Consider the following 23620-nt stretch of genomic DNA (forward strand, 5'->3'; position numbering starts at 1 on the left):
TACCATCAGTTCATGATTCACTGTCACCGCCCCTACATATCAAAACATTACATCCAGCCTCAGCCACCACGGGGACCCGGCTCTTCCCATGCGCGCAAAATGTGCATCGAGTCCGCTATTTCAATTGTTAAAGTCCTCGTCATTTACGCAAATATCTACGGTTTTAGGAAGGCAAATGTGCAGATGGTTTCTTTTACTTTTTCTGCAGCACTGATCTTGATTTTCACAACTGTCCCTGCGCAATTCAAAGGCCCTAATAAGGAGCATACCAAGTACCTTGGCATATGCTTCTGGGCTCTGGATGAAATGGGAGGCTGCTTTGAGAATGCCAAACGAACAAGCACATTCTTGAGCACACTTCAACAGCAGTGGCATAAACGCAGACATACTGTGACTGAACAAGATAGCAAACGTGTGTCTGAGACCCAAGAGCAATGTCACGACGACCAACCCTTCTCTGGGAATGAACGGAACACTCAGGCATGTTCTGAGTACTATCAGCGTCGCTTATCAAGACAGGTCTCTGCGTCCATCGATATGGATCTGCCAGCTGGCTACTGGACCCAAGACAATATATCAGCTAGCGAAGAAACCTTGGACATGGGAGATTTCATGAATCTTGATTTATGCAACATTTTGCTGAGTGAAGGAATCCCCAGATCATTAGTCTAATCAATTAGTTGCGCTTATTACTAGAATGAATCCCATTGGTCCATAATATATTTTTTCTCATTTGAAACTATTCCTACATGTTTTCTTAATTTCATTCACCTTTTAAATGAGATGTAGTGATTGGTGTGAATTCTAATTCTTGTCTATTCAAATATTCAAGTGTAAGTGCTCCTTTCATGCCTGCAACGACAGCAGCATAGCGGGCCCACGATGTGCTATCACGATTTATTTAACACTCACGGCTATTCTTCCTTCCAAAAAAAGCCCGACTGGCAAGGTTCTTTTGGGAAAAGGGAAACCATGATGCTAACAAATCCTATCACAATTGGATTTTGATCAAAGTCAGTGTTTTACTAGGTGAGTGGTCCTGGTTTTGTGCTGAAAGATCCGTGTTTTATTTCATGAGATACATTAGCGACATTGATATAACTCGTTTCAATGTGATGATAGATAGAAAACACCGCTGCGCTTTTCAATGAAACTCTGATATGAAAAAGTATAATTCACCGGATTTAAAATTCCTGAACTGAAAAGGCTGGGCTCCTCAAAGATTGGTGGCAAATGTCATGAGAAAACCTACAATATTGTGCACGCAACATTTGAAATGATATTGAAAAATGGTTTAGAAATTTAGAAACGCATTAAACACGCATAAAGGGCCAATATTATAAAGCTAGGTAGTATTCATGGTGGTTCAGAGGGCAGATGAGAATAATTAAACCCGGCATAGGGAATCCGCTCGTACGGCTGCCTAGACTGCGCCCACCCCCTACCCCGCATTATTACCCCAGATTCTGCCCCCCGTTTTCCCATGGGGCTTAGCTTCATTCCAATCATCCACCCGGCAACCTCAGTCCGACAGCCAACGCAAATTGGACTACAGCAAAGTTTCGGGATTCGTTTCCCTTTTATTTTCAACATATATATATATATCATCTAAATGTTTCATGTCTACCACAATTATCCTATCTTACCCCGACTTGATTCTGATCTTCCGTAAATCACAGCAAATATCAATGTCACCATGTGGCTCGAACACGTCGAAGGATCAGTTCTTACTACCTACATTACATTTACCTGCGCCGCTGGTTTTGCTCTCTTTGGTTATGACCAAGGCATCTTCGGTGGTCTTCTACAAAACGAGTCGTTCGTCAAAACGTTCAACGCCCCCGACTCGACACTCGAGGGCCAGATAACGGCAACTTATGACCTCGGATGTTTTTTTGGCGCTCTGTTCGCAATGTGGCTGGGAGATAAATCCGGTCGCAAGAGAACGATACTTTGGGGTTGTGTCGTCTTGATTATTGGAGCCACTATCCAAGCAACCTCTTTTCGCGTATCGCAACTGATAGTGGGACGGTTCGTTGCTGGTCTTGGCAACGGCATGAATACTGCGGCAATTCCAGTATGGCAATCAGAGACGGCAGCGGCACGTCATCGAGGCAGATTCATTATTCTCCAGTTGTTCCTCAATCAAGTGGGAAACGTCATAGCCCAATGGATTAACTACGGCCTCACGTTTGTGGCTGGAAACAGTGTGGCTTGGCGATTTCCCCTTGCGTTTCAATGTGTATTTGCTATCTTGACCCTCATTTTCCTGCCATGGCTTCCCGAGTCACCGAGATGGCTGATAATGAAGGCGCGGAATGAAGAGGCCTTCTCTGTTCTGAAGAGGCTCGGAGCTTCATCTCGCACCGAACAATGCAACACTGAGGTTTTCAATGCCATCGTCCAAAACGTCCGACATGAAATGGAAGCACGCAGGCTCAGTTTCAAGGCTCTGACAAAGAGCGATAGCCTACACACTACTCGCCGTGTTCTGCTCGGAGCAGGCACCCAACTCATGCAGCAGTGGGGAGGTATTAACGTCATCAATTATTACCTGCCGGTCGTATTCTCTTCTCTCGGAATAACTCGGAACTTATCGCTTATTTTGTCGGCTTGCAATGCCATGAACCTGATGATATCTACCTGCTTCGGCGCTCTCTATATAGAGACGTTTGGACGGAAGCGAATGATGTTATGGGGTGCTGTGGGGCAGTCGGTCTGCTTTACTCTAGTTGCTATTGGTCTCGCTCTTGCTACAAAGCCATGGGAGGCAGTTGCAGTGGCATTCGTCTTCGCCTACTATACGACTTTTGGTTTATCTTGGATTGCTGTGCCGTGGATGTACCCGGCTGAGATCAACACACAGCGTATGCGCATTGCTGGAGCTGGCATTGCCACGGCTACAAATTGGATTAATAATTACATCGTCGTTCTGGTCACGCCAATTGGGATTTCTAATATTGGTTGGAAATATTATCTGATCTACGCTGTCTTGAATGCCGTGTTTGTTCCGGTCCTTGGATACTTTTATGTCGAGACAGCTGGTCTCTCCCTTGAGCAGATCGACACGATGTTTGAAAGTAAATACGCCATAGAGTCCCTTCCGATTGATTCGACATTCGAACAGAAGACAGAGAGAAGTGATGATGATAAAGGTGCACACATGCCACAGATTGTTCATACGGAATGATCAACAGTATTGTGGGCGGGCAAAATCCAAAAGCTGCTGTTCTGGTCATATCCAATACACGCCATTTCACATGGCCATTCAGGATGATTGTTCAACCACTCTCCCCGTCCAACTACCCTGAACTTGGACAGCAAGAATTTTTCATAAACGGATTTGATCTTGTCTTTGCAAATTCAATTTTCATGCTCGTCATTGAGCTTCAGACACTACCCCATACATTTTGTGCTTTTGGGTGTACTTGGCCACCATGAGACCACATACTATGCCGTCGGATATATGCAGTTCCTAGTATGTTATTTCGAGGTATTAACAGAAGAAGATAAATTGCTTTCATGCTCAAGGCCAAGCAGATATCTACCGTTCACCAAACTTCTGGCTGATCAGCGTGGGGATTACCATTTTTTCGATTCACTCTTGATCACATACATTTCTCAGCCATTCTTGTATGAACCGCTTCACACAACCAACGCCCAACGCCATCCTCACGTGTTCGCTCTATTTAGCGCTCCGAAATAGAGTGGCTTTAAAGTACTAATCGAGGCAGTATTCATCATGTGGAAAGGTTAAACAATTGTGCTTGGGTACCAGAATCGTAGTCTTATTGTAACAGATTCGGTTTGCATAGATTATCTGTATTATTGTCGCAGCATTAGAATCATGGGTGTGAGGCACGTTCCGATGGCTTTGAAGCCAGGCTTCGAGCCCATTTCAAAATAATGCGCGCACCAACCATGTGACAAATTTATGGCTTTTTGCTACCGCGGGTGCTAGACTCGCCACACGGTCAATTCAAAATGGCATCTTCTGGGACTTTCGAACAGTTGCGACCACCACTCTAGAGGTAGTTGCATATATCGTCCTAACAGACCTCTGTCCACGGAGATTGAGATTGGATCAGACCGAGAAACGGCTCCGGAGAGAGCCAAAACAGAGCCGTCCACGTCGGACGGCACTGTCTATTCAGATGCCTCGGGATGCGAGGGCCGCCTAGTGCCACCATTGCGGCTCTCAACAGCAACCAGGAGGTCACCAGGTGCATGTAGCGGGACTCAGTAGCATCTTCTATGCGATCAGCACGGTATTCAAGATCACCCTTCAAAAGTTGAGAAGCTTAGACTGTAGATGAAATCACAGCGAAGATCCTATGCGATAGTGGGTCAACCTTGCAGGCAGTTCAAAACGCGAGGAACAAATATGGACAACGGATCGTGCACGCGATCCTTCAAGCCACCACGGAGGTCCCAATACAGGGAATCGCGCTCCGCAACCCAGGAAAGGATGCGGCAGATCGACTCGCCAAGGACGCCGCGTGCCCAGGCAAAACTCATCCTTTCCATTACTCTCGAGGAGAAGGCTCGCATCCGCGGCAACATCATCGCTTAGTGGGAGCAGAAGTGGAGGTCATCCGCCAAAGGCGGCCGATCACCTAAGAAGGATCGACGGTACCCTGCCGGCATCGTACACCAGACAGCTTTATGGGAACGTGCCCAACCGGTCGTACCTATTAACATAGTTACGCATGGGCCACAGTTGGTTTATCCACCTACGCCGCGACAGGCCTTGATAGTGCTCGAAGTTCGTTTTCAGGAAGTGGTACACTCCACCTGTATGTACGCGGATATATATAGCTATTGTAGTGGGGAGACCCCCTCCCCGTACTGCATGGGCGCCATCCAGACTTTGTGACATAGCCGGCAGTATACAGTGGCCGGATAGTTAGTTCTAGAATACACCTTCTTACACCTCCCCGACCTGACCCCTACATTTGGGATTCTCGCTATTTCCTGATTGCTACGCTTGTGTTTTGTGGTGGTTTTGACCCGCACGTCTCAGCGCGTGCTGCCATCGAGCGTTCCCCTCTTCACTATATAGTAGTCGTATTCCGCATATCATATTCATCTGTGAGGGGTCAGGGTGAATGAAACCCATGCATCCATCCATCGATTGTACCTCCCTTGAGTGTATTGTTGCACATAGTTGGCAAACTGATCCTATGTTCATATTAAAAAACAACGCCTTGCAAGAAAGCCGGTTTCACGGAAATGAGACCACACCACCAAAGACACTAATTCATGTATCCCTAAATGGCTGCATATCAGATAGATTAATACTTCATTAGATTAATCATCTCTATAAGGATATGTACAAAAGGACATGACCGCTCAAGAAAAGGAGAAAAACGTGTGTTAATCTATGATGACCATTTCGCTCATATTCTGCAAGTTGTCTTAGTTAATTGAAGGGCCGCTCCCGCCTAGGATATACTAGCAAAAGGAGGTGCTCCTAGGAGGTCATGTCTAAAATAGACGCGTGATCAACGATTCGACAATAATTAAAATTTGGTAGGGTATTGACGCCTTTCCAGCTTCTTCATGTGGGGTGCATACGGCCTATGGGTCATAGAGTTTGTGCCTGCCTATAGTGATGAATGACAGTCCTAAGGCTGAACTAATCCAGAGCATAGAGACAGAGACAACGACCGAAATTAGTCTTTAGAATTCTGTCAAGGGGCGTATGTATTGCCATTGTGAAAGAAAGAAGAGACGACGGAGACCGAGTTCAGGGAAAATTCATTTCTCCTACAGAGTGGCGGATCATGGCCGTCAGCCAATGAACTCAAGTACGCAAGCCCTGGAGAATAGATAGAATGTAATATCAGGTCATTTCTTTGTTCAAGCTCCTAGCCACGACTGTAGGCAGCAAAGCGCTTATCATCGGAGGAAGTGAAACAAAGAAAGAAGCGTGACGTCTGCCAGCTGGAGCATCAGGGGTGAGCGATAGGTGCTCAGGGAGCTCCCAGGGTCGCTCTTGGTCGCTCAGGATTGCTCAATGAGCAGCTCAGGGCGGCTGGGGGACTAACTCAAGCTGGCTCCGGGAGCCGATCGCTTCCCGAGGCGGCAGTGTATTACCGTCACCTTTTTTACGTATTGAATGATTAGAATTTAAAGATCATCCGCTTTCCCCAATACTCACTTTTCACTATTATAGTTACGCACACCCAGCAACTGTTCGGGAATGATGCCCATTTCCAGTGTGCTATCGGCCCTGATATTGGCCATGCGTTAGCTGTCGCGCCACCGCAGACGTTGGACCATGTATTTTCTCGTGATTCGATCAGTTTATTCTCCAATCAATCGATTTCACTTTGAATGAGTGTCAAAACTCGCTCAATCATCCGAATTGCTTGTATTCTCCGAGGATCGTATTGTAGAAGAGCCCAACAAAACCCGACCATTTCACTTTCGTCTTCGGGGATTCTTGTAGTTGGCAAAAAAGACAAGCATGAACGGTAAGACAGACAGGAAAGCGCTGATCGGAACTGTCAAAACTATCGTCGAGGTCCGGCTTGCCCTCCTGGATGGTATGGGGGCGAGCACCAGGAGACGCATCTGTTGCTAGCCTCATATATAAATTATTTGAATCCTGTTATATTAAGATAGCTCGGCAAGCCCACGATCGGTGGCACTATCCGAACTGTGTACACCAGCGGCGGATTCAAGGCCTAGAACAAGTGGAAATCCATGTGAGCCTAGGAAAGTTCATTTGCAGACGCAAAAATGAAGATTGATTTGCAACATACCCGACACACTGCGTTCTTATAAGCTTCTTCCACACTCACACTGCACAGGTGGCGCACAAATATTTCAGAACAGGAACTTAACGCCTAGTCTGCTCCACAGGCGGATTCATTCGAAGTAGTAGGTTTGAAGATGAGGAGAGGAAATCAATCATGATATACTGGAGACGTTAATATGTCTAACAGAAATCGTAAGTAAAAAGTCCAAGTACTTGATTTGCGTGTTCCGAAGAGCCCAGCAAGGGCTGAGTGAGTTGTGAATAGTGTTCATCAGACTTTTATATCTTTGTTTTTTGAGGTAATAGAGATTGCACTCGCGCAAAGAGTCAGAGGAGTCGCTAGAGAGATTTTAGAAAATATCTAGAAGACTTGTGGTTATATATTCTTTGCTCAGGCTTGGAGGATATGGCAATTGAGAAGTCAATGAGCGAACCTGCCATCGAGGATCCTCTGGACCGAGAACCACTTTGTGATGTGGTACCAAAGCGATGCGGTCTTTGTCAAATTCAAGTAGCTCCACTCGAAAGTCCGTGTTGCAGAAATCACACGTGGCGTCGTGAGTTAGAATGAAATGTGGAAATTCCAATGTATGATTATAACTGAAGTAATGCTTGAAAAGATTCCTTATCATGGATGATACACCAGGAGCGGGAAATGCCCACAGACTTGAAAAGTTTGGGGAGGCTCCAATATAGTATCACTGGAATCTAGGATATTTGTCTTTCGGAATTTCACTGACATGATATCCTGAACGCGCAAGTATAAGCAGGATGACTTCGAGTCAAGTAGTGCATCGACTGATAATGGTGCTGTTGACTTAAGATGAGCCACAACTTCAGTATAGGCCAGTGATTTCGGGCTGATGCCATAATTTGGACCGTGGTAGAATTGTCTCATTGCGAGCTGAAGATGACTGAAAAAAATGGGTAATGCGTAGAATCTTCAAAGTACTTTCACCGGATGTAGAGGATCAATTCTCTGTTATCGCGACATTTCCGAGTGCAGGAAACTGGACTTCGAAGATTTGGGTAGCTCCATGGTGCGTCTGATATGTGAGTTCTCTTTGGTCCATTTCACTATGGAAATTGATGGAGCGCACAGCAGGCATAGCAAACAAAGCAAATTGAATCATCTCGCACCAGCCGGGTTAGAGTGGATGACGGTTCTGTTTTGTTGAGTTTGACAATTTGATTCGCGCGAATTCTGTCTTTCGGCTCTCAAATAGTTTGAGAAAATGTCGGCTTGAAAGCGAGAGGCAGTATACGTCCTCGGGCGAAAGAAAATCCGCTACTGATAGTATCAATTCCATAGGAAGCTCGCTCAGCCTGTTTGTGTTGAAGAGAATATGGTGAAGCATAAAAGCGCGAGAAATTTGCTTTGACGTGAATTGCTGAAGCTTTGTTATGGCGACGACACACTCCACCAGGCTCAGGATTATGTACCAGCACAAAAGATCCATAGGATTGCGATAAAAGGCCGGCTTGATGATGATTGGCCAAGAATCAAAATGAGGAGCAAGAAGACCGAGAGGCCCGGGCTAAAGAGACGAAAAATCTGGAGGAAAAGCGTCGAGCCCGAACAGGTTTAGCACTAAGGGCTACATACATGATGTACATTCAAGGTAAAAAGCGATTCGCGGAGGTGAGGTAAACTTCACTGCTAGTAGATTTTGGCTCGCAGGTCCGCGAATACATTGGGTATATCAGGGCACCTTCCAATCTGCGCATCGGGCGCCCTAAGCATCAGCGTTTCAACCGAGTCATTAAGACAACGCTCTCTAGTAAATCCACTCATTTTTCAACATGGCGCTTTCCAATCATTCATTTGTATTTCGAACTCTCAAGTTGGCGACGCTGAGGATTCATTTTTAATTGTCACTCTCTCTGGTAATTTTTCTTGAACAACCCCGGGGCTGGGGAGAAAAATAAGGTGAAGTAAAATATAATAACTAGGCACTGAGTAGCAAGAATAAATAATATTGCAAGCGGTGACAGAAGCATGAGCCAGAGGGAATGCAAAGACACTCAGGCTTGTTTGTACTGTGAGGCGGCACAACCTTTTTGGAAAGAGTGGCAGCACTCGGAAGCTCCTCCGACGAAGCCCCACCGCGCCGGTCCAACCTGCCGACTCTTCTTCCGCAACACCGAGAACAACTATACTACAAAGACGATACCAGGCGGTTCATGGACCATGGTGAATTCGACGTCGCGATCAGCTAACGCGTAAGGGTTGCATGCGCCGCTGGCTCTCTTGCGGGTCGGAGCTCGTGAAGAATGTGCGCTAACCTCGGCCCAGATGCGAGGCATGTCGCCGACGCAAGGTGAAATGCTCCGGCGACCAGCCCTGTCGAGCGTGCTTGAAACATAAATGGGACTGCAACTTCGGTCATTCAGGTCGAAAACGGTTCTCCGAAGCGTAAGTTGTTCCAGCTCTTGCATTTATTATATGGCGACTGGTGCTGATGATCCCGCAGTCAGGTGCAGAATCTCCTAGAGAAGATCCGCGTTTATGAGGAGCGACTTGCAGATAAACCCCCCGGTAAGTGATGACTTAAGGATCTATACACTTTTATAATCTAGACTGATACATTCAGGGACGTCGTCTCTTTCCCCGGATGCTGCCGGCTCAGGGCCGAGTCGTGTGCCCCAGCAAGCCGAGGTCGAGACGCCGGCCAACAGTGGGCCCAGAAACCAGCCTGGGGAATTTGGATACGATGGGAGTGTCGATGGAATCAGTCCCGGTAATTAGACACGCATCCGTGCAAAAAACGAGGAAACTAATCTGGCGAAAAAGCAACGGATCTTACCTCGGGACCAGCATTTGAAACCCAAGTCAAATCCCTCCTCGACCGATCGCAGTCAAGAATATTTTCCGCACGAGATCATCCCAGAGGCCGAGGGCAACAAAACTTACCGTCACAATGGGCGGCAGTGGACCCGCTGCTTGAAAACAAAGACGAGTCATTGCCTTCACTAGAGCAGTCACAGCATCTACTCGACCAGTTCCTCTTCTACCTGGGAGTTAGCCAGCACTTTTTTGACTCTCGAACTTTCTCAGATTCCCTCATGTTGCTGTTTCAGTCTCCGTTTACACGAGAAGAAGTGAAGCGATCGGCCTGGTACACTGAGTATCTTCTTGTTATGGCAATGGCGAAGCTTATGGACGTGGAAACCCCATCGCCCCATCCCCCGGGCTCAACCCTGTTCGCAGAAGCGCTGCGACGACTTCCTCCACTGCACCACCTTGGTGGTGAAGGCATCATTGCTGTGGAGATACTAACTCTCATCACTACATACCTGCAATGGTGCGATCGAAAGCACGATGCATATCTTTATGTACGTCTTTATCACGACCGGCTGCTTTTCAATTTGACTGACGGAGGCAGATCGGACTTGCACTAAGACTGGCCATTGCGCTTGGCTGCAACCTGCCAGAAAACGAGCAAAACTGCCTTCCTTCACAGAGTGCTCATCGCGTGAGGCTTTGGTGGACTGTATACATGCTCGACAGGTATGCCAACTGATCGGTTGTCCCTGGACGAACACTAAAGTAATATCTAGGCGTTTATCATCTGGGCTTGGCCTAGCCGCTGGAGCAGACGAGCGGCAGCTTCGCGCTGGTTATCCTCAGCACGCCGCGGGATTTCAGTCCCCGGTTGCCCTGACTATCAATGTGCGCATTGCACGTATAACAGATGAAATAATGTCCTGTGAGTGTCATGCCCTCATCTTCGCTTTCAATCACTGATATTATTGCAAGCCTTATATGGAAATGCAGCAATCACGCAACTTGACCTGGTCAGGAAAATCCAGGCCATTCTGCAAGAGCTGTATGAAATTGGACGATCCTTTCCACAGTCGCTAGTCTTGGATTTCAATCGACCTCTGGGGACAGTGACCCGTACAGGCTCGTCACTGTATTTAATGCTCTTTCAGGTTAGTCACAGTCTGAAATTTCCGAAATGTGCCTGATTCCGGGGCTGTGACTGACTTCAACGTGTATAGGCCATCATATTATGTACACGACCTATACTGCTACGAAGTGTCCGCCTAGAAGTTCGAAGACAGCAAACATCTGAGCCTCCCGAAGCAGTGCCAGAGGTACTTGTGCGTCTATGCGAAACTTGCAATGAAGCAGCAGTGCGGAGTCTGGCGATCCTGCACTCTCTCCAACGCCAGCAAACAATTCGTAAGTCATTTCGAGGCTAAGAGGCCGGGGCTCCCTGCTAATTTACTGCAAGCACGATATGGGTTCTTCGATCTCGATGCCACATTCTCCGCTGCATTTGTTCTCGTCATGGTCGGCTTCATAGACAACTCGCAGAACAAACCGCCCGCGGCATTGAGTCAAGCATACGACGTCCTACGGTTTCTATCTCGATCGGGTAACTCTGCCGCCGAGCAGCGTCTTCAAGATATCTCTCAGTCTTGCTCACACGTATGGCCGGATCATATCTTTGACCGGGCCTCATCAAGTCCGAACACATCGCCTCAGTCAAACCTTGTACCACGCCTCGGAGAAGATCCCACTCTAGATGCCAACAGAAGGGGAGGCACCATTGGTCAAACTTCAGTGCCTCCACCAGATTACATGGCTGTTTTCCCGGAAAGTCGGCACCGTCTCTACGACGAAAGCCGATTACTTGAGCCATGGGTGAATGCAACTGCGAATACCGGATTTGGTATGCAAGGGGACTGGGATATTGATTTGTCTGGGGAGGCGGAAGATATTTATTCGAGCTTCCAAGATCCTACTTTACCATTGACAGGTGTTGATTATATGGATTGGCTCGAGATTGAAAAAATTCTCAACGGCCCTGGGGGAGCGTGAGCTGACCGAGATGTGCTTAGGGGATCACCTTTTTGTATATGCTCTCGAACCATGACGCAATGACATGAATAACGAACAAATATTCTTCAGTGACACTGAAATTGGCAATCTGAACGATCGGAGTAGGCTCCCGACTTCGGCTGTGATCCGCCGATCAGAAACTCCTCGGCCAAGAACCGACTCAACAAGGAACCCCGCCCGCCTTGTCGGTGACATGTAGAAGCGGGGAATGGCGTAGTAGTTACATGGGGCATAAATTTGTGTCCGAAGGTGGGATTGTCGTCAAATATTGTTCGAGTATATACGAAAATGTCCTCAGATGACCAAAAAGAAGACCTCGGTCTCGCCATGGACTGGAAGCAGAATGCGAAAGACTTAACTGCAGGAGCAGCTGGAGGAGTAGCGCAGGTTTTAATTGGTGAGAGGTAATTCTTTGAAGCAATTCAAGCTCCTGCAAGTAAACAATGCTGACACCCAGAAAGGACAGCCATTTGGTATGTGATTGAGAACGTGAGATTGCAATACCTGCTCGCATATTGTCTCAGATATTGTCAAAGTTCGACTACAAACACAGGCCGGAGGCTCATCTCTGGCAACTTCTCGCGGAGTTTTGAGCAAAGAAGGAGGCTCTGCATTTTACAAGGTGATACCATTCAGTCAGCCTTGAGAATGCCGTCTACGTTCCTGCATGGCTAGGGAACATTAGTGCCACTTCTTGGAGTAGGTGCTTGTGTAAGTAGTACCAGCCCCATCCTGTGCTTTCAATTCTAATAAACCATAGGTTATCATTCAGTTTGGCGCATTCCACGGCTTCAGACAGCTCATTGAGACCTACAACATCAAATTCAGCCAGGGAGCCGAGCGCCAGCTACCGCTATCTCAGTTTTACCTGGCAGGAGGCTTGGCAGGGGTCACAAACAGCATTATCTCCGGCCCAGTTGAGCATATACGTATCCGACTCCAGACACAACCTCACAGAGCAGGTCGTATCTACAACGACCCTTGGGACTGTGCGCGAAAGATAATCCGCACAGCTGGTCCTTTGGGGCTTTACCGAGGCCAGGTTGTTACCCTCCGAGGAGAGTTATACATATCTTTTAGTTCCTGGATTCTGTATACATTTACCCTACTCTTACTTTACTCTCAATTCAATCTCTAAAAGTCTTCTCCGGAAGACCCTTTTATTATTCAATTTTTGTACCTGACCGCTGTGCTCTGTATATACCTCGTCGTATAGTGTCATTAGGCTTACACTACCTCCAATCGACGTGAACACCCTTTTTTATCAATATATCGGCTTTTCCGGTTGTTTGGAGAAGAATGGTTGGGTTTCCTTCATATTGTTACTACTAGCTGAACCTCGACGACGCCTCCGCCGAATACTGCTTCATACGTAAACCCCAATCTCCGGTCTACCATGGCTTCCTCACATACGGCGCCGTAGTTACAGGAGGCATTTTCTTGATCGAATCGCCCAGTGCCCAGTCCGCCAGCTTTTCAGGTTTTTGCTCGACCTCCACCTGCACCGCCACGATCCATTTGTAAAAGTTCTCCATGTCACCGTACATGTGTGTCCATAGATAATTCCAGTCGGTGCCCACTCCATGCTCACCATCATGGATGAACTGCGCATTTTCGTTATCAATAACTCCCTGCCGAAATTTCATAAAACATTCATAACGCTCTCGGAAAAAGGCCAGCTCCTCCGCTGTGAATGCGTCCTTTCGGTCTTCCTCGTGTGCGAGTTTATTTGGTTCATCCACGATATCGTGCAGTTCCTTCAGTAGCCTTTTGGGAAAGTTATCCGAATCGAATATAGCAAGAAGGATCCGCCAGCCATCGCCGAGTCGCTGCCGTAGTCCCAATTCCGCGCGGGAGAGTATTTTCTTCAGCGAGCGTGTCACTTCGAGTCCAAGGGCTTCGCGTCCGTACTTTCGCGCGTAGCATGCGTGGCAACGTAACCCATCGAATTTCCCCCGTGAGAGGCCATCTCCGGTTGCTGTTAGATGTTTTCCAAGGGATGAGTCATCAAGGTATGGCTGATACTCGTCGAGTTGCCATCGTGCATGAATAGAGCCCATCTCGAACATCCGAGCTTCCTTCCAATCCTCGCAGTCAGGACACCGAATCATCAGCATAGGGTAGAAGCGGTCGCGTGAGTATTGTCGGTACACTGCATAGGCGGGCGGGTCAACGTCCGGCCGTTTGTTCTTGAACATTTCCCAGAAGTGAGGGAATACACGATCCAAAGGCGTTGGGATCCTGTACTGTCTGGCCGTAGTAAGTGGGATCCGGGCCACGCCATCGCTGCCCTTTAGGCTAGGCTTCAACTGACCAGACTTGTAGCGGCATTCGTGGCATTTGCGTAGGTGTCGCTTGTTTCCGCACCGGACTTGCTCGATGGCTTTTACCTCCTGATCGAAAAGAACCTTTTTTTGCTCAGGTTCCATGTTGGTGAACTCGGAGATCGACTTGTTTTCGAAGACCGTCCAGTCGCAGCCTTGAAGCTCGATGTATCGTCCACGGATAATGGGTGAAGAGGGCAGCTCGCTCCATTTGTTTGAGATGGCGAGACTGTATCTTCGTCGAATTTTCATTTCGTCGGTAGGTAGTTTTTGGATGCGATTGTCTCGTCGAAGATGTGGCAGGCGTGGGTTAATTTTGGGTGATATTTCCCAGCTCGTGATGTCCTCTGCGGCGGGGGAACCAGGAATAGGCTTGCGGTATGCCAGTCGGAGAATGGAGTGATTGTCAAAAGACTCGTGGGGAAGTAGACGAAGACATCCACTACAGGCCCAGCGCATCGCCTTCCACTCAGGTTGAGTCCAGTCTGGGCTTAGCTGATTATTTCTCGCGTTGAATCGTGGAGTAACACCGCCTTTTGTCTCGTCACATTCGAGCTGAAGGAGTCTTTCCACAAAATGTTTGCGGGTTGGCCGAATGTTCTCTCGGAACTGTTTCGATGTCTGACTGAGAGAGACGAGGCTGGCGGGGTCTAAGAGGCGGAAGATACCACTCTGGATTTCAGCGGGGAGGGTATGCAGAGAGGCCATCTTGAAAGAAATTCAAACATGCCTATGGGGTATCTGCAGTAGGTTAATGTGTGCTGTCCATGTTTCAAGCAAGAGCTAGGATCTCGAATACTTCACAAGTGTTAGGAAGACGTAATAGGTACCAGAGGGTAAGGATCGTCGGTGGCGGTGATAGCCGCCGCATGGCACAGCCTTGTGCCGCGCCCAATGCTGCAGGATGTAGTCCTGAGTCCTCAGTCTGACACGTGGGATCCCATAGTGCATCCTATGTCAGTTCTCTAAAAGGTAGGGTAATAAGCGCGAATATATCTGTCGGATAATACTAAGTATTCCAAGGATACTGAGTATTCCAAGGTACAAATGTAGCTCCGGTGCTGGGAACGCATACACTGTATCATTAAGTAGATAGGTCAACCTAGTACGCATCTCCTAGAACTTTACTGTTTACTGCTCAAGGGACATCAGAAAAGAATGTCTCACGACAACAAAAAGCCTAACCACTTGCACTACATCTGCGAGAATATATACAATGTACAAAGTTCCCTTCTCATGAGTACTGGAAGCCAGACTTTTGGGCAAAACGCTGGGACAAAGATATAGGAAAATAAGGTTTGGTGTTGGCATCCACCATGCCGGCAATGACCAAAAGGTATTATGAACAGAAAAAAGGTTTACAACGAGAGCAGCTCACCAATCGTCATCATCATCCTTCTCGTCGTCTGTGAAAAATAAATTAGTGTATCACTCAAGCTAAAGCGCAATGGGCGGAGAACTTACCACTTCCGCTGACCCGCTGCTTTCTCTTGCTCAGAGCATCCTGTAGGGCACCGGCCAGGCCACCCTGCTGAGCACCTCCCGTGCTAGACGCAGCAGCAGATGACTCGGCGGCGCTTCCTGGGACCATGGCAGCACTTCGGTCTTTCTTGTCTGACTCCTTGACTTTCTTGAGACCACCTCCGCCTTGGCCACCTGATGCTCGGATAGCAGCCATAAGATCATCTCGTCCACCCGTGCTCTTCGGTAATGGGGATGGAGCACCTCCAGATGGTCCCGGAGGTGGAGGTGGTCCTCCGGAGGAACCTCCAAGGGGCGGTGGTGGTGGAGGTCCACCGGGTGCTCCAGAGCCGCCAGCTGGAGGTGGAGGAGGCGGTGGAACTGAAGGTCCAGAGCGACCCGGGGGTGGAGGGGGAGGTCCTCCAGGCGCACCAGAGCTTCCTCCAGGGGGAGGCGGCGGCGGCGGTGGGGGTAGTCCGCCAGGTGCTACAGCCGGAGGGGGTGGTGGAGGAACTGAAGGTGTAGATCGAGCAGGGGGCGGCGGGGGAAGGCCACCAGGTGGGCCAGAGTCCGCAGGAGGTGATATAGGGGCTCGTGGAGGTGGCGGAGGAGGAGCAGCCGGAGTAGATGGCACCGGTCGAGGTGCAGGCGGTGGAGGCGAAATAGGGCCTCTGGAAGGCGGCGGTGGAGGAGGACCCGAAGGAGTGGATGTATTCGGGACTTTGGGAGGTAATTGAGGAGGTGCTGCCGGGCTTGCAGTACGAGGAGGCGGCGGAGGAGGGCCACCAGGAGCCGGGCTGCGGCTTGGAGGCGCGGGCGGAGCGGAAACCTTACGGTCTCCTGCGAATGGAGGAGGCACTCCAAATCTAGGCTGGCTGCCATCCACGGGGTCCTTTGGTGGTCGTGGAGGTGGCGGAGGCCCAGGAGGCGCTCCATTAGCCGCGCCTGATTGTGCCCGGGGGCGCCGCGGCGGCGCTGGGCCTGCTGGCTCAGCAAATTTGCCTGCATCGGCGAGTGGAGGAGGCGCATTGAATCTTCTAGCGGGAGGTGAGGGTTCTCGAGGCGGCGGAGATATCGGCTCCTCGACTCCATCCGAGCGACCTTTGCGGGCCGGGGGGTGGTGGTGGGGGTCCGCGTCGGCTTCCCGAACTGGTCCCAGTGCCCTGAGGACTGATAGCATTTGCCTTAGGCACAGCTGGAGGAGGTGGTGGTGGCGCTCTTGGCTTTGGCTGATCATCAACAGGAGCGGCTGTTTCGGCTGCGCCTTTCTTTTGTTGTATATAGCCCATGATGAAATCAGAATTCTCCGCGATTTGATCCTCTGTGATGCCCATGCTTTGCAGTTCATCCATCAATGGTTTCCATTCCGGATCCTTTGGGTCAAATGGCAACTCGGCCTTGGCAGGCGGCGCACTCGGAGGCTGTGACGGAGGTTGCGACGGGGGTGCCGCGGCCGGGGGTATAATGGACTGCGTAGGCTGAGTACTGGGGCTAGAGCTCGAGCGATGAAGTAAGCTTCCAAACAGGGATCGACCTAGTCCCTTGCCGTTGGCAACAGGTGCAGGGCCCTGCCCTCGAGAGGATGCGAACGGGGTCTGTTTGGTCTCTTTGCTGACATTCTTCTCTCGTTCATGCACTTTCTTGATGAATGTCTTCGCTTCCTTTTCGTCGGCGAAGGATAGGCCGGCGGGGCAGTCTTCAATTTCGAAAGTATGGAAGAAGGTTCGGTCTTGGTTATATGCAAAATTGTCATAGATTTCCTGGTCCCAGATCACACCCCTTCCAGCTGGCTGTATCAACAACTTTGTCAGCAAGTTCGTCCCTTGGTCACCGGGGGATTTCAGGCACTCACCGAAACATCGACAATCTTCAGCCAGCATGTTCGACCCACAAGGTCATTGCAAAGAACTGCCGCGCCTTGGATCCCGGTGTAAATCCATCTCTGAGGGTCCGGATAGGCAACGTAGAGTCGTGCGACAGCTACAGCAAATATCTTGTTCGCGGGTTTCGGAACATTTCGCTTGACAGTTTCCCTGTCGGCGTCGCTGAGGATCGAGGGCATGGCGAATTCACGCAGCCCGGGTCGGGACGGTGAGGGAGGGCGAGGTCGACGGCGGAGAGAACGTTCGGCGGATCCTCAGCGCATGGCAGACGGGCGGTGCAGCAGTTGGAAAGAACAACCCCAACACTCTGATCGATAAGGAGACGAGCGGGAGGTAGCAGGACTGTTGGCGAGGAGGAGTTGAACGAGCGAATCGAGTCGACGGCGAAGGGGTAATTGGAAAGGAGCCGACCGGCGGTTGCCTTGGAGAGAAGAAGGTGAGCTGGAGAAGTCGACGTCGGCGGGGCGAAGTACACCGCAGTACTTGGCGCGCGCGCCTGGCCGCTATGGGGCACGTGGTACCCCCGTGTACTATGCAAGAAGCCGCATGTTCACGGATTCGGCGGGGATTTGGCCAGGTTCTTCGATTTGAATTATACTGCAAAATTGATTTCGGCGTAAAACTGATGAAAGCCAACTAAAACCACTGGTGCTTTGTTGAAAACATTTATGTGGACATGATTGCGCCCAAGAATCTAGGCTTATCGCCCTTTGCCACCCTCAACAAAACCAACCCAAAGTACTAAATATACATACGAGATGCAATGTCAGATTCTTGAAGTTCCTCCAAATCCTGTTTCCAGTCGCTTTCGGGTCGCACAATTAGATCTACATATCCCTTTGTGAAGGAGGCGATGCCTGAGGCTCTCAGGGCACCTTGCTAACTCACTAGTTACCGCCGACGTCATCCCGCTGGGATCTATAGAAAGGGCAAGCAACCACCTTGCCAAGTTTCATTCCACCGCTGTTTCTATCTGACTGGATTTATTTCTTAAGCACTCAGTACGACTTGTCACTTAATCTGCACGACTTCTCTTGGAAGGTCACTATGCCTGTTATCCCAGAACCCTCCGAATTTCCCTCGGCTTCGCAGAAGGGAAATAAAGAAGTCCAGAACAAAGTAGGCGAGCACCGAGACAAGGCATCAGCGGCAGATCATCTGTCCAAGGGACCTCAAATTCCTGAGAGTGAGTGCAGTGTCATCGCCTTGGTTGACTAGCATCGTATTTGATGTGTCGACTAACTCTCTTTGGGTAGACATGCCGCCTAAGGCGTCCAGAGAGGAGATAGAAGCACGCATGAAGGAGCTGAACAAACCGAGTAACTAAGCTCAAGGCAATCATATAATCAATGTGAGGCTGTCAGTAAGAGTCTTCTCGTTATTTTGGTAATTCTGCTCTTCAACTCTTCTTCATACTATTTTAGTTCAGATGTTATTTATCAAAGAAACTTGAAGTGGCCACGTAAAGAGAGGGCTGATTACATTCGAAACGCAACCACTCCGATAAGTAGTTTACAATTAGCGTCTCCAAAAATATGTTATCTCAGAAATTCCCTTGGTTTCGCCTTTGTGCGGAAACAGATCATTGCTGTCGGGCATAGCAACATGACGCTGGATGTCCCTCATTGCATCATAATCACGTGACTTCGCGCTGTGCTCGACCCGCTCGAGCTCTGGTCATCTCCAACGCGTCAAGAAGGGCTCCTCATGCCTCCGGAACGAACAAATGTGCCGGTGAAGCTGTCCTTGCCGCTGGTAAGCCTCTTCCATGTCTCACATAACCATCACGACCGCTAATTCCTCAAATCTAGCAATACCAGCAAGACATCTTCACCGAACTCCGCGCCGATGATGAGTTGGTTATCCTAGCTCGTGGCCTAGGCCTTCTTCACCTGATAACGAACCTCCTCCACTTTTACGATGCACCGGGAAATAACCTGGTCCTGGTGGTAGGAGCAGACGAGCGGGAAAATGAATGGATCGGAGAGGGTATGACTGGTTTCGGGACGATTGCATTGTCGCCGCTCACACCCTTGTGTCTCTAGCGCTCGCGGAGCATTCGGCTACAAGCAAGACCCCTCTTGCTAGAGGATTGAAGATGATCAACACAGAACGAGCGACGGTGGCGATGCGGTGAGCTCTGTTCGAATCCTTCGGTATGGTTGCTATTTTGTGCTAACCACGCGTTAGGGAACGGATGTATCGCGAGGGCGGTATTCTGAGTGTGACATCCAGAATATTAGTTGTGGATCTGCTATCAAGTGTGTTTTTGGCATTTCAAATTCTGTCAGAATGTGGCTAATCTGCTCCTTCAGATCTGCTCGAACCTAAAAAGGTCACGGGGATGGTTATTCTGCATGCCGAAAAGTATAATATCCGTTCGAGCTGCATGTAATTCTTTGCTTACTTGTTTCCAGAGTCGTGGCGACATCTCTAGAGGCCTTCATAACCCGCGTTTATCGACAGAAGAACAAGACCGGTTTTCTCAAGGCGTTCTCTGATTCCCCTGAGCCTTTCACGACTGGCTTCGCTCCGTTGGCCAACATGCTGCGGAACCTTTTCTTGCGCAAAGCATCTTTGTGGCCCCGATTTCATGTTTCCGTGGCGGAAGCACTCGAGGGAAACCGAAAGGCTGAAGTTATCGAACTCGAAGTCCCCATGAGTGACAAGATGCGCGAAATACAGAACGCTGTACTTGAATGTGTGGACATCAGCATTGCCGAGTTGCGAAAGTCTAATACGGGCTTGGATATGGAGGAGTGGACCCTGGACAGTGCCTTGCATCGCAATTTCGATGTTATGATCCGGCGACAGTTGGATCCCATCTGGCACCGCGTCAGTTACAGGACAAGGCAAATTGTGGGTGCTCTCACTGACCTGCGCGGGATCCTTCAGTAAGCATTCCTTCTTAGTTTTCTGCGGATATCGCTAACCATGCTCTAGTGCGTTGCTTACATACGATTCTGTGTCTTTCGTGAAATACCTCGACACGATCGTGACAGCCAACGCCCCTCCACCTGGGTCCAATAAACACAATGACTCGCCGTGGCTCTTCCTTGACGCTGCTCACGTTCTTTTTCAAACGGCCAAAGCAAGAGCGTACCAGGGAAAGATCACTAAGGATTTGCAACGTCCGTTTGGGTCTACGACCTTCTCCGCTGAGTTGCAACCCGTGCTGGAGCCGCTTCCCAAGTGGAATGTTCTTGCCGACGTTCTTGGTGAGATCGAACACGATGCCTATCTCCACCCTGTCGGCCATGATGAGTCGAACAGTACCATCCTGATCATGTGCAGTGACCAACGAATATGCCGGCAGCTCCGTGAATACATCAGCACTATGCATGCCAGGGTTGGGCGGGTAAAGCATTCGGGACATGCAGATGACCCAACCGATAATAGCACTTCCGCGGGAGTCATGATGCGGCGCCGCCTGCGCGATTATCTCAATTGGAAACGATCGCTTTCCAATATCAATAAAAACCTTTCCCAGTCGGTCCAGAACGATGGCTCTGGGAAGCCCGGGGAATCGCCAGGACAAGGTCAAAGTCAAGGAAGACCTCCTCCCAACAAACGCCGCCGAGTTCGTGGCGGGGGAGCAGTCACGTCTGCCGCTGCCCGCGTACCCAATGCTAGTGTCCAGACAGAGGTTGAAATGCCTGATCAGGTTTCAGATTTGCTTAATGAAATTCAACCCACCGAAGCGGAAGAGACACAGAAAGAAGAGATTATCATTGATGATCTGGAGGACATGGAAGATTTCTACGAACTTTATGACATGAACGATCTCATTATGATACACCCTTACGACGGGGATATGGATGGTCACATTCTCGAGGAAGCACGGCCGCGGTACATTATTATGTATGAGCCAGACCCGGCCTTCATTCGGAGAGTGGAAGTCTATCGCAGCTCGCATTCTGGAAGGAACGTCAGAGTGTATTTCATTTACTACGGTGGATCTGTCGAGGAGCAGCGCTATCTGAGTGCCGTGCGACGAGAGAAGGACTCTTTCACGAAACTCATTAAGGAGAAAGGCGTAAGTCAATATGCGTCCACCTTCAAAGGACGTCAACTAACAATATTCCTCACAGAACATGGCTGTCACTCTGTCCCACGACAAAAGCACCGAGGACCCTCAAGAGCAATTCCTCCGCACTGTGAACACTCGTATTGCTGGAGGAGGCAGGTTGGCAGCTACTGCAGCGCCCCCGCGAGTTGTAATCGATGTTCGAGAGTTCCGAAGCGCCCTTCCATCACTTTTGCACGGCAGCAATATGATCGTCATTCCTTGCCAGTTGACTGTGGGCGACTACATCCTTACGCCAGATATCTGTGTGGAGCGCAAATCGGTTCGAGACCTGATCTCGTCTCTCAGAAATGGCCGGCTCTACAACCAAGCCGAAACCATGCTCCAGCACTACAAGAACCCTTTGCTCCTCATCGAGTTTGACCAGAACAAGTCTTTCACCTTCGACGCCTTCTCTGGGGGCCCCACTTTCATGACCGAATACGGATTCTCTTCTTCCGGGTCCGCGACGAGCTCTAGTAGCAGTTCTCTCGCCAATCCCTCTAATCCGAAATCCCTGCAGCATCTTCTCGTTCTCCTCACGCTAGCCTTCCCAAGGCTGAAAATCATCTGGTCTTCTTCTCCCTATCAGACGGCTGAAATCTTCGCCGAGCTCAAAAAGAATGCTGCAGAGCCAGACCCAGCTCGTGCAGTCTCCATCGGCCTGGGTATCGATCTCACGGAAGCTGGCGATTCGGAGAATCTCATGGCGGCGTCTGGGATCGAGCACCGCACTTTCAATCAATTGCCTCAGGATATGCTACGTGCTGTGCCTGGTGTGACGCCGCAGGCTCTCGATCGTTTGATTCTCGAGACGGACAATCTCAGTGATATCGCTAATATGGAAGTGGAGCAACTGGATCCAATCGTCGGTAAGGAGGCTGCACGGAAGATTGTCGGCTTTTTCCAGAAGAGTGTTTTCGATGATTGAAATCGTGACGACTCTTCGGCGAAAATATCAGCCTCAAATATTTCAGGGATGCGCTCAGATGACCCTCCATCGACCTGATCATAAAGGAATCTAATATTATGTATTGGGTGAGGGATATTGTAAAAGCTCAAAATGATGAAAAGATAACGATAACCCCCGTCTAAGCTCCAAATGGCGCCGCTAGCATGACATGCATACAAAATGAATCGTAAATGAAATTGTCCCAGGCCCTCTATCACATCAACTCACGCTCGAACGCAGTTGTATCCCCGGGCAACTCAGTTCGTTTCTGCCCTGCATCCAGTTCGTGGATCGGCGTGGCTTGCTTGTTGTCGTTTGGATATTGCCCAAGAGCCCAAGGGCCATTCTTGGCCGCGCTCTTTTTCCCCCACCAGAACCCGGCTCCTCCGGCAACGATGGCAATGATACCGAGAGGCAGTCCGACACCCAAGCCGATCGCAAGTTTTGTCGATGATGCCGCGCCTTTATCGCCCGCCGATGCGCTTCCTGTGATCGTCATGGTGGCCGTCGCCGTCGCCGTCGTGACGTTCGCGGCCGAGGAGGCATCGCTCTCGGTGCTGAGCGTCACCAGTGTTGGCGCGACGGTGAAGGTCTCGTTTCCATTGCAGCAGTCTCGGTCGTCGCCGCAGCAATAGGTGTCGGCGCCCTCACATCGGGTCATTACAGTCGATTGGCTGACTCGATCATTCTGATGGTCCCGAGTGTCAGTTATATGAACAGCTTCATCCGCGGTGGATATGGCACTTACTGGTCCCGTACACAGATTCTTGGACAGACAGAAGGGTGTGTCCCAGTCCTTCTGTGTGCACCAGTCTCGGTAGTATGCATTCTTGCTCTCCCACAGGCACAGGCCGGAGGAGAGACAGATGTCGGCATCGGTGTCGTTCAATCTACAGCACATTGACGGTGTGCCCTCGATCGAGATACATGGCTGAAACCTTGAATCGGACTCTGTTCCATCGGGCGCATAACAGGTCGCTGCCAGAAGACTGGGGAATAGAACAACAGCCCCGAGGAGGGCAGGTGCTGATCTGGACATGGCGATTTGGTGTCGGGTCCCACTAGGAAGCCAAGATTCGGGCGCCACCACAACACAACAAGGAGGATTGCAAATGGAATGAGAAGCCAACAAGGAACATCCCCTCAATCGACCCGGGGGCCGACTTTTCCATCCCTGAAACGGCCCTAATCGGCCCCCACGAGCAGTTGTGAGCCAAGCTATGATAGGAGGCTGCTCGGCTGAATTGCGGAGATGAGGCATGCTTATAGATCCACTTTTAAGTGCTGACTCGCGCTGTCAATGTGCTTTGTGGCCC

At 49.8% G+C, this 23620-nt stretch overlaps 8 protein-coding genes across 8 annotated transcripts; 5 read left to right on the plus strand and 3 right to left on the minus strand.

Annotated features, from left to right (window-relative positions):
- Positions 1–99: 99 nt before the first annotated feature.
- On the plus strand, positions 100–672 carry N7532_002774 (fungal specific transcription factor domain-containing protein; the record flags this gene model as incomplete). The annotated part of the gene is made up of 1 exon (XM_056615268.1): positions 100–672. One exon carries the CDS (start codon positions 100–102, stop codon positions 670–672), a length of 573 nt encoding a protein of 190 aa, XP_056478240.1.
- A 1024-nt stretch (positions 673–1696) lies between these two features.
- Positions 1697–3190, plus strand: N7532_002775 (sugar porter family MFS transporter; the record flags this gene model as incomplete). Its single annotated transcript, XM_056615269.1, has 1 exon — positions 1697–3190. One exon carries the CDS (start codon positions 1697–1699, stop codon positions 3188–3190), a length of 1494 nt encoding a protein of 497 aa, XP_056478241.1.
- Positions 3191–8957: 5767 nt separating this feature from the next.
- On the plus strand, positions 8958–11597 carry N7532_002776 (Zn(II)2Cys6 transcription factor; the record flags this gene model as incomplete). The annotated part of the gene is made up of 10 exons (XM_056615270.1): positions 8958–8989; positions 9063–9182; positions 9241–9305; positions 9361–9507; positions 9561–10102; positions 10153–10277; positions 10328–10476; positions 10527–10702; positions 10772–10955; positions 11008–11597. The coding sequence occupies 10 exons, from the start codon at positions 8958–8960 to the stop codon at positions 11595–11597; spliced, it is 2130 nt and encodes a 709-aa protein (XP_056478242.1).
- A 1412-nt stretch (positions 11598–13009) lies between these two features.
- On the minus strand, positions 13010–14650 carry N7532_002777 (F-box protein; the record flags this gene model as incomplete). Its single annotated transcript, XM_056615271.1, has 1 exon — positions 13010–14650. The coding sequence occupies one exon, from the start codon at positions 14648–14650 to the stop codon at positions 13010–13012; it is 1641 nt and encodes a 546-aa protein (XP_056478243.1).
- Positions 14651–15316: 666 nt separating this feature from the next.
- Positions 15317–17465, minus strand: N7532_002778 (WASP family protein; the record flags this gene model as incomplete). The annotated part of the gene is made up of 4 exons (XM_056615272.1): positions 15317–15348; positions 15407–16504; positions 16554–17193; positions 17256–17465. The coding sequence occupies 4 exons, from the start codon at positions 17463–17465 to the stop codon at positions 15317–15319; spliced, it is 1980 nt and encodes a 659-aa protein (XP_056478244.1).
- Positions 17466–18333: 868 nt separating this feature from the next.
- Positions 18334–18613, plus strand: N7532_002779 (uncharacterized protein; the record flags this gene model as incomplete). Its single annotated transcript, XM_056615273.1, has 2 exons — positions 18334–18472; positions 18543–18613. 2 exons carry the CDS (start codon positions 18334–18336, stop codon positions 18611–18613), a joined length of 210 nt encoding a protein of 69 aa, XP_056478245.1.
- A 380-nt stretch (positions 18614–18993) lies between these two features.
- N7532_002780 (ssDNA endodeoxyribonuclease RAD1) lies at positions 18994–22283 on the plus strand (the record flags this gene model as incomplete). The annotated part of the gene is made up of 8 exons (XM_056615274.1): positions 18994–19041; positions 19098–19275; positions 19332–19419; positions 19477–19547; positions 19602–19653; positions 19704–20180; positions 20230–21322; positions 21378–22283. 8 exons carry the CDS (start codon positions 18994–18996, stop codon positions 22281–22283), a joined length of 2913 nt encoding a protein of 970 aa, XP_056478246.1.
- A 235-nt stretch (positions 22284–22518) lies between these two features.
- Positions 22519–23343, minus strand: N7532_002781 (uncharacterized protein; the record flags this gene model as incomplete). The annotated part of the gene is made up of 2 exons (XM_056615275.1): positions 22519–22992; positions 23053–23343. The coding sequence occupies 2 exons, from the start codon at positions 23341–23343 to the stop codon at positions 22519–22521; spliced, it is 765 nt and encodes a 254-aa protein (XP_056478247.1).
- Positions 23344–23620: the final 277 nt, after the last annotated feature.

This window comes from Penicillium argentinense, assembly GCF_028826775.1.
Source record: "Penicillium argentinense strain IBT 30761 chromosome Unknown utg000003l_segment0_segment0, whole genome shotgun sequence".
NCBI classification, from domain to species: Eukaryota; Fungi; Ascomycota; class Eurotiomycetes; order Eurotiales; family Aspergillaceae; genus Penicillium; species Penicillium argentinense.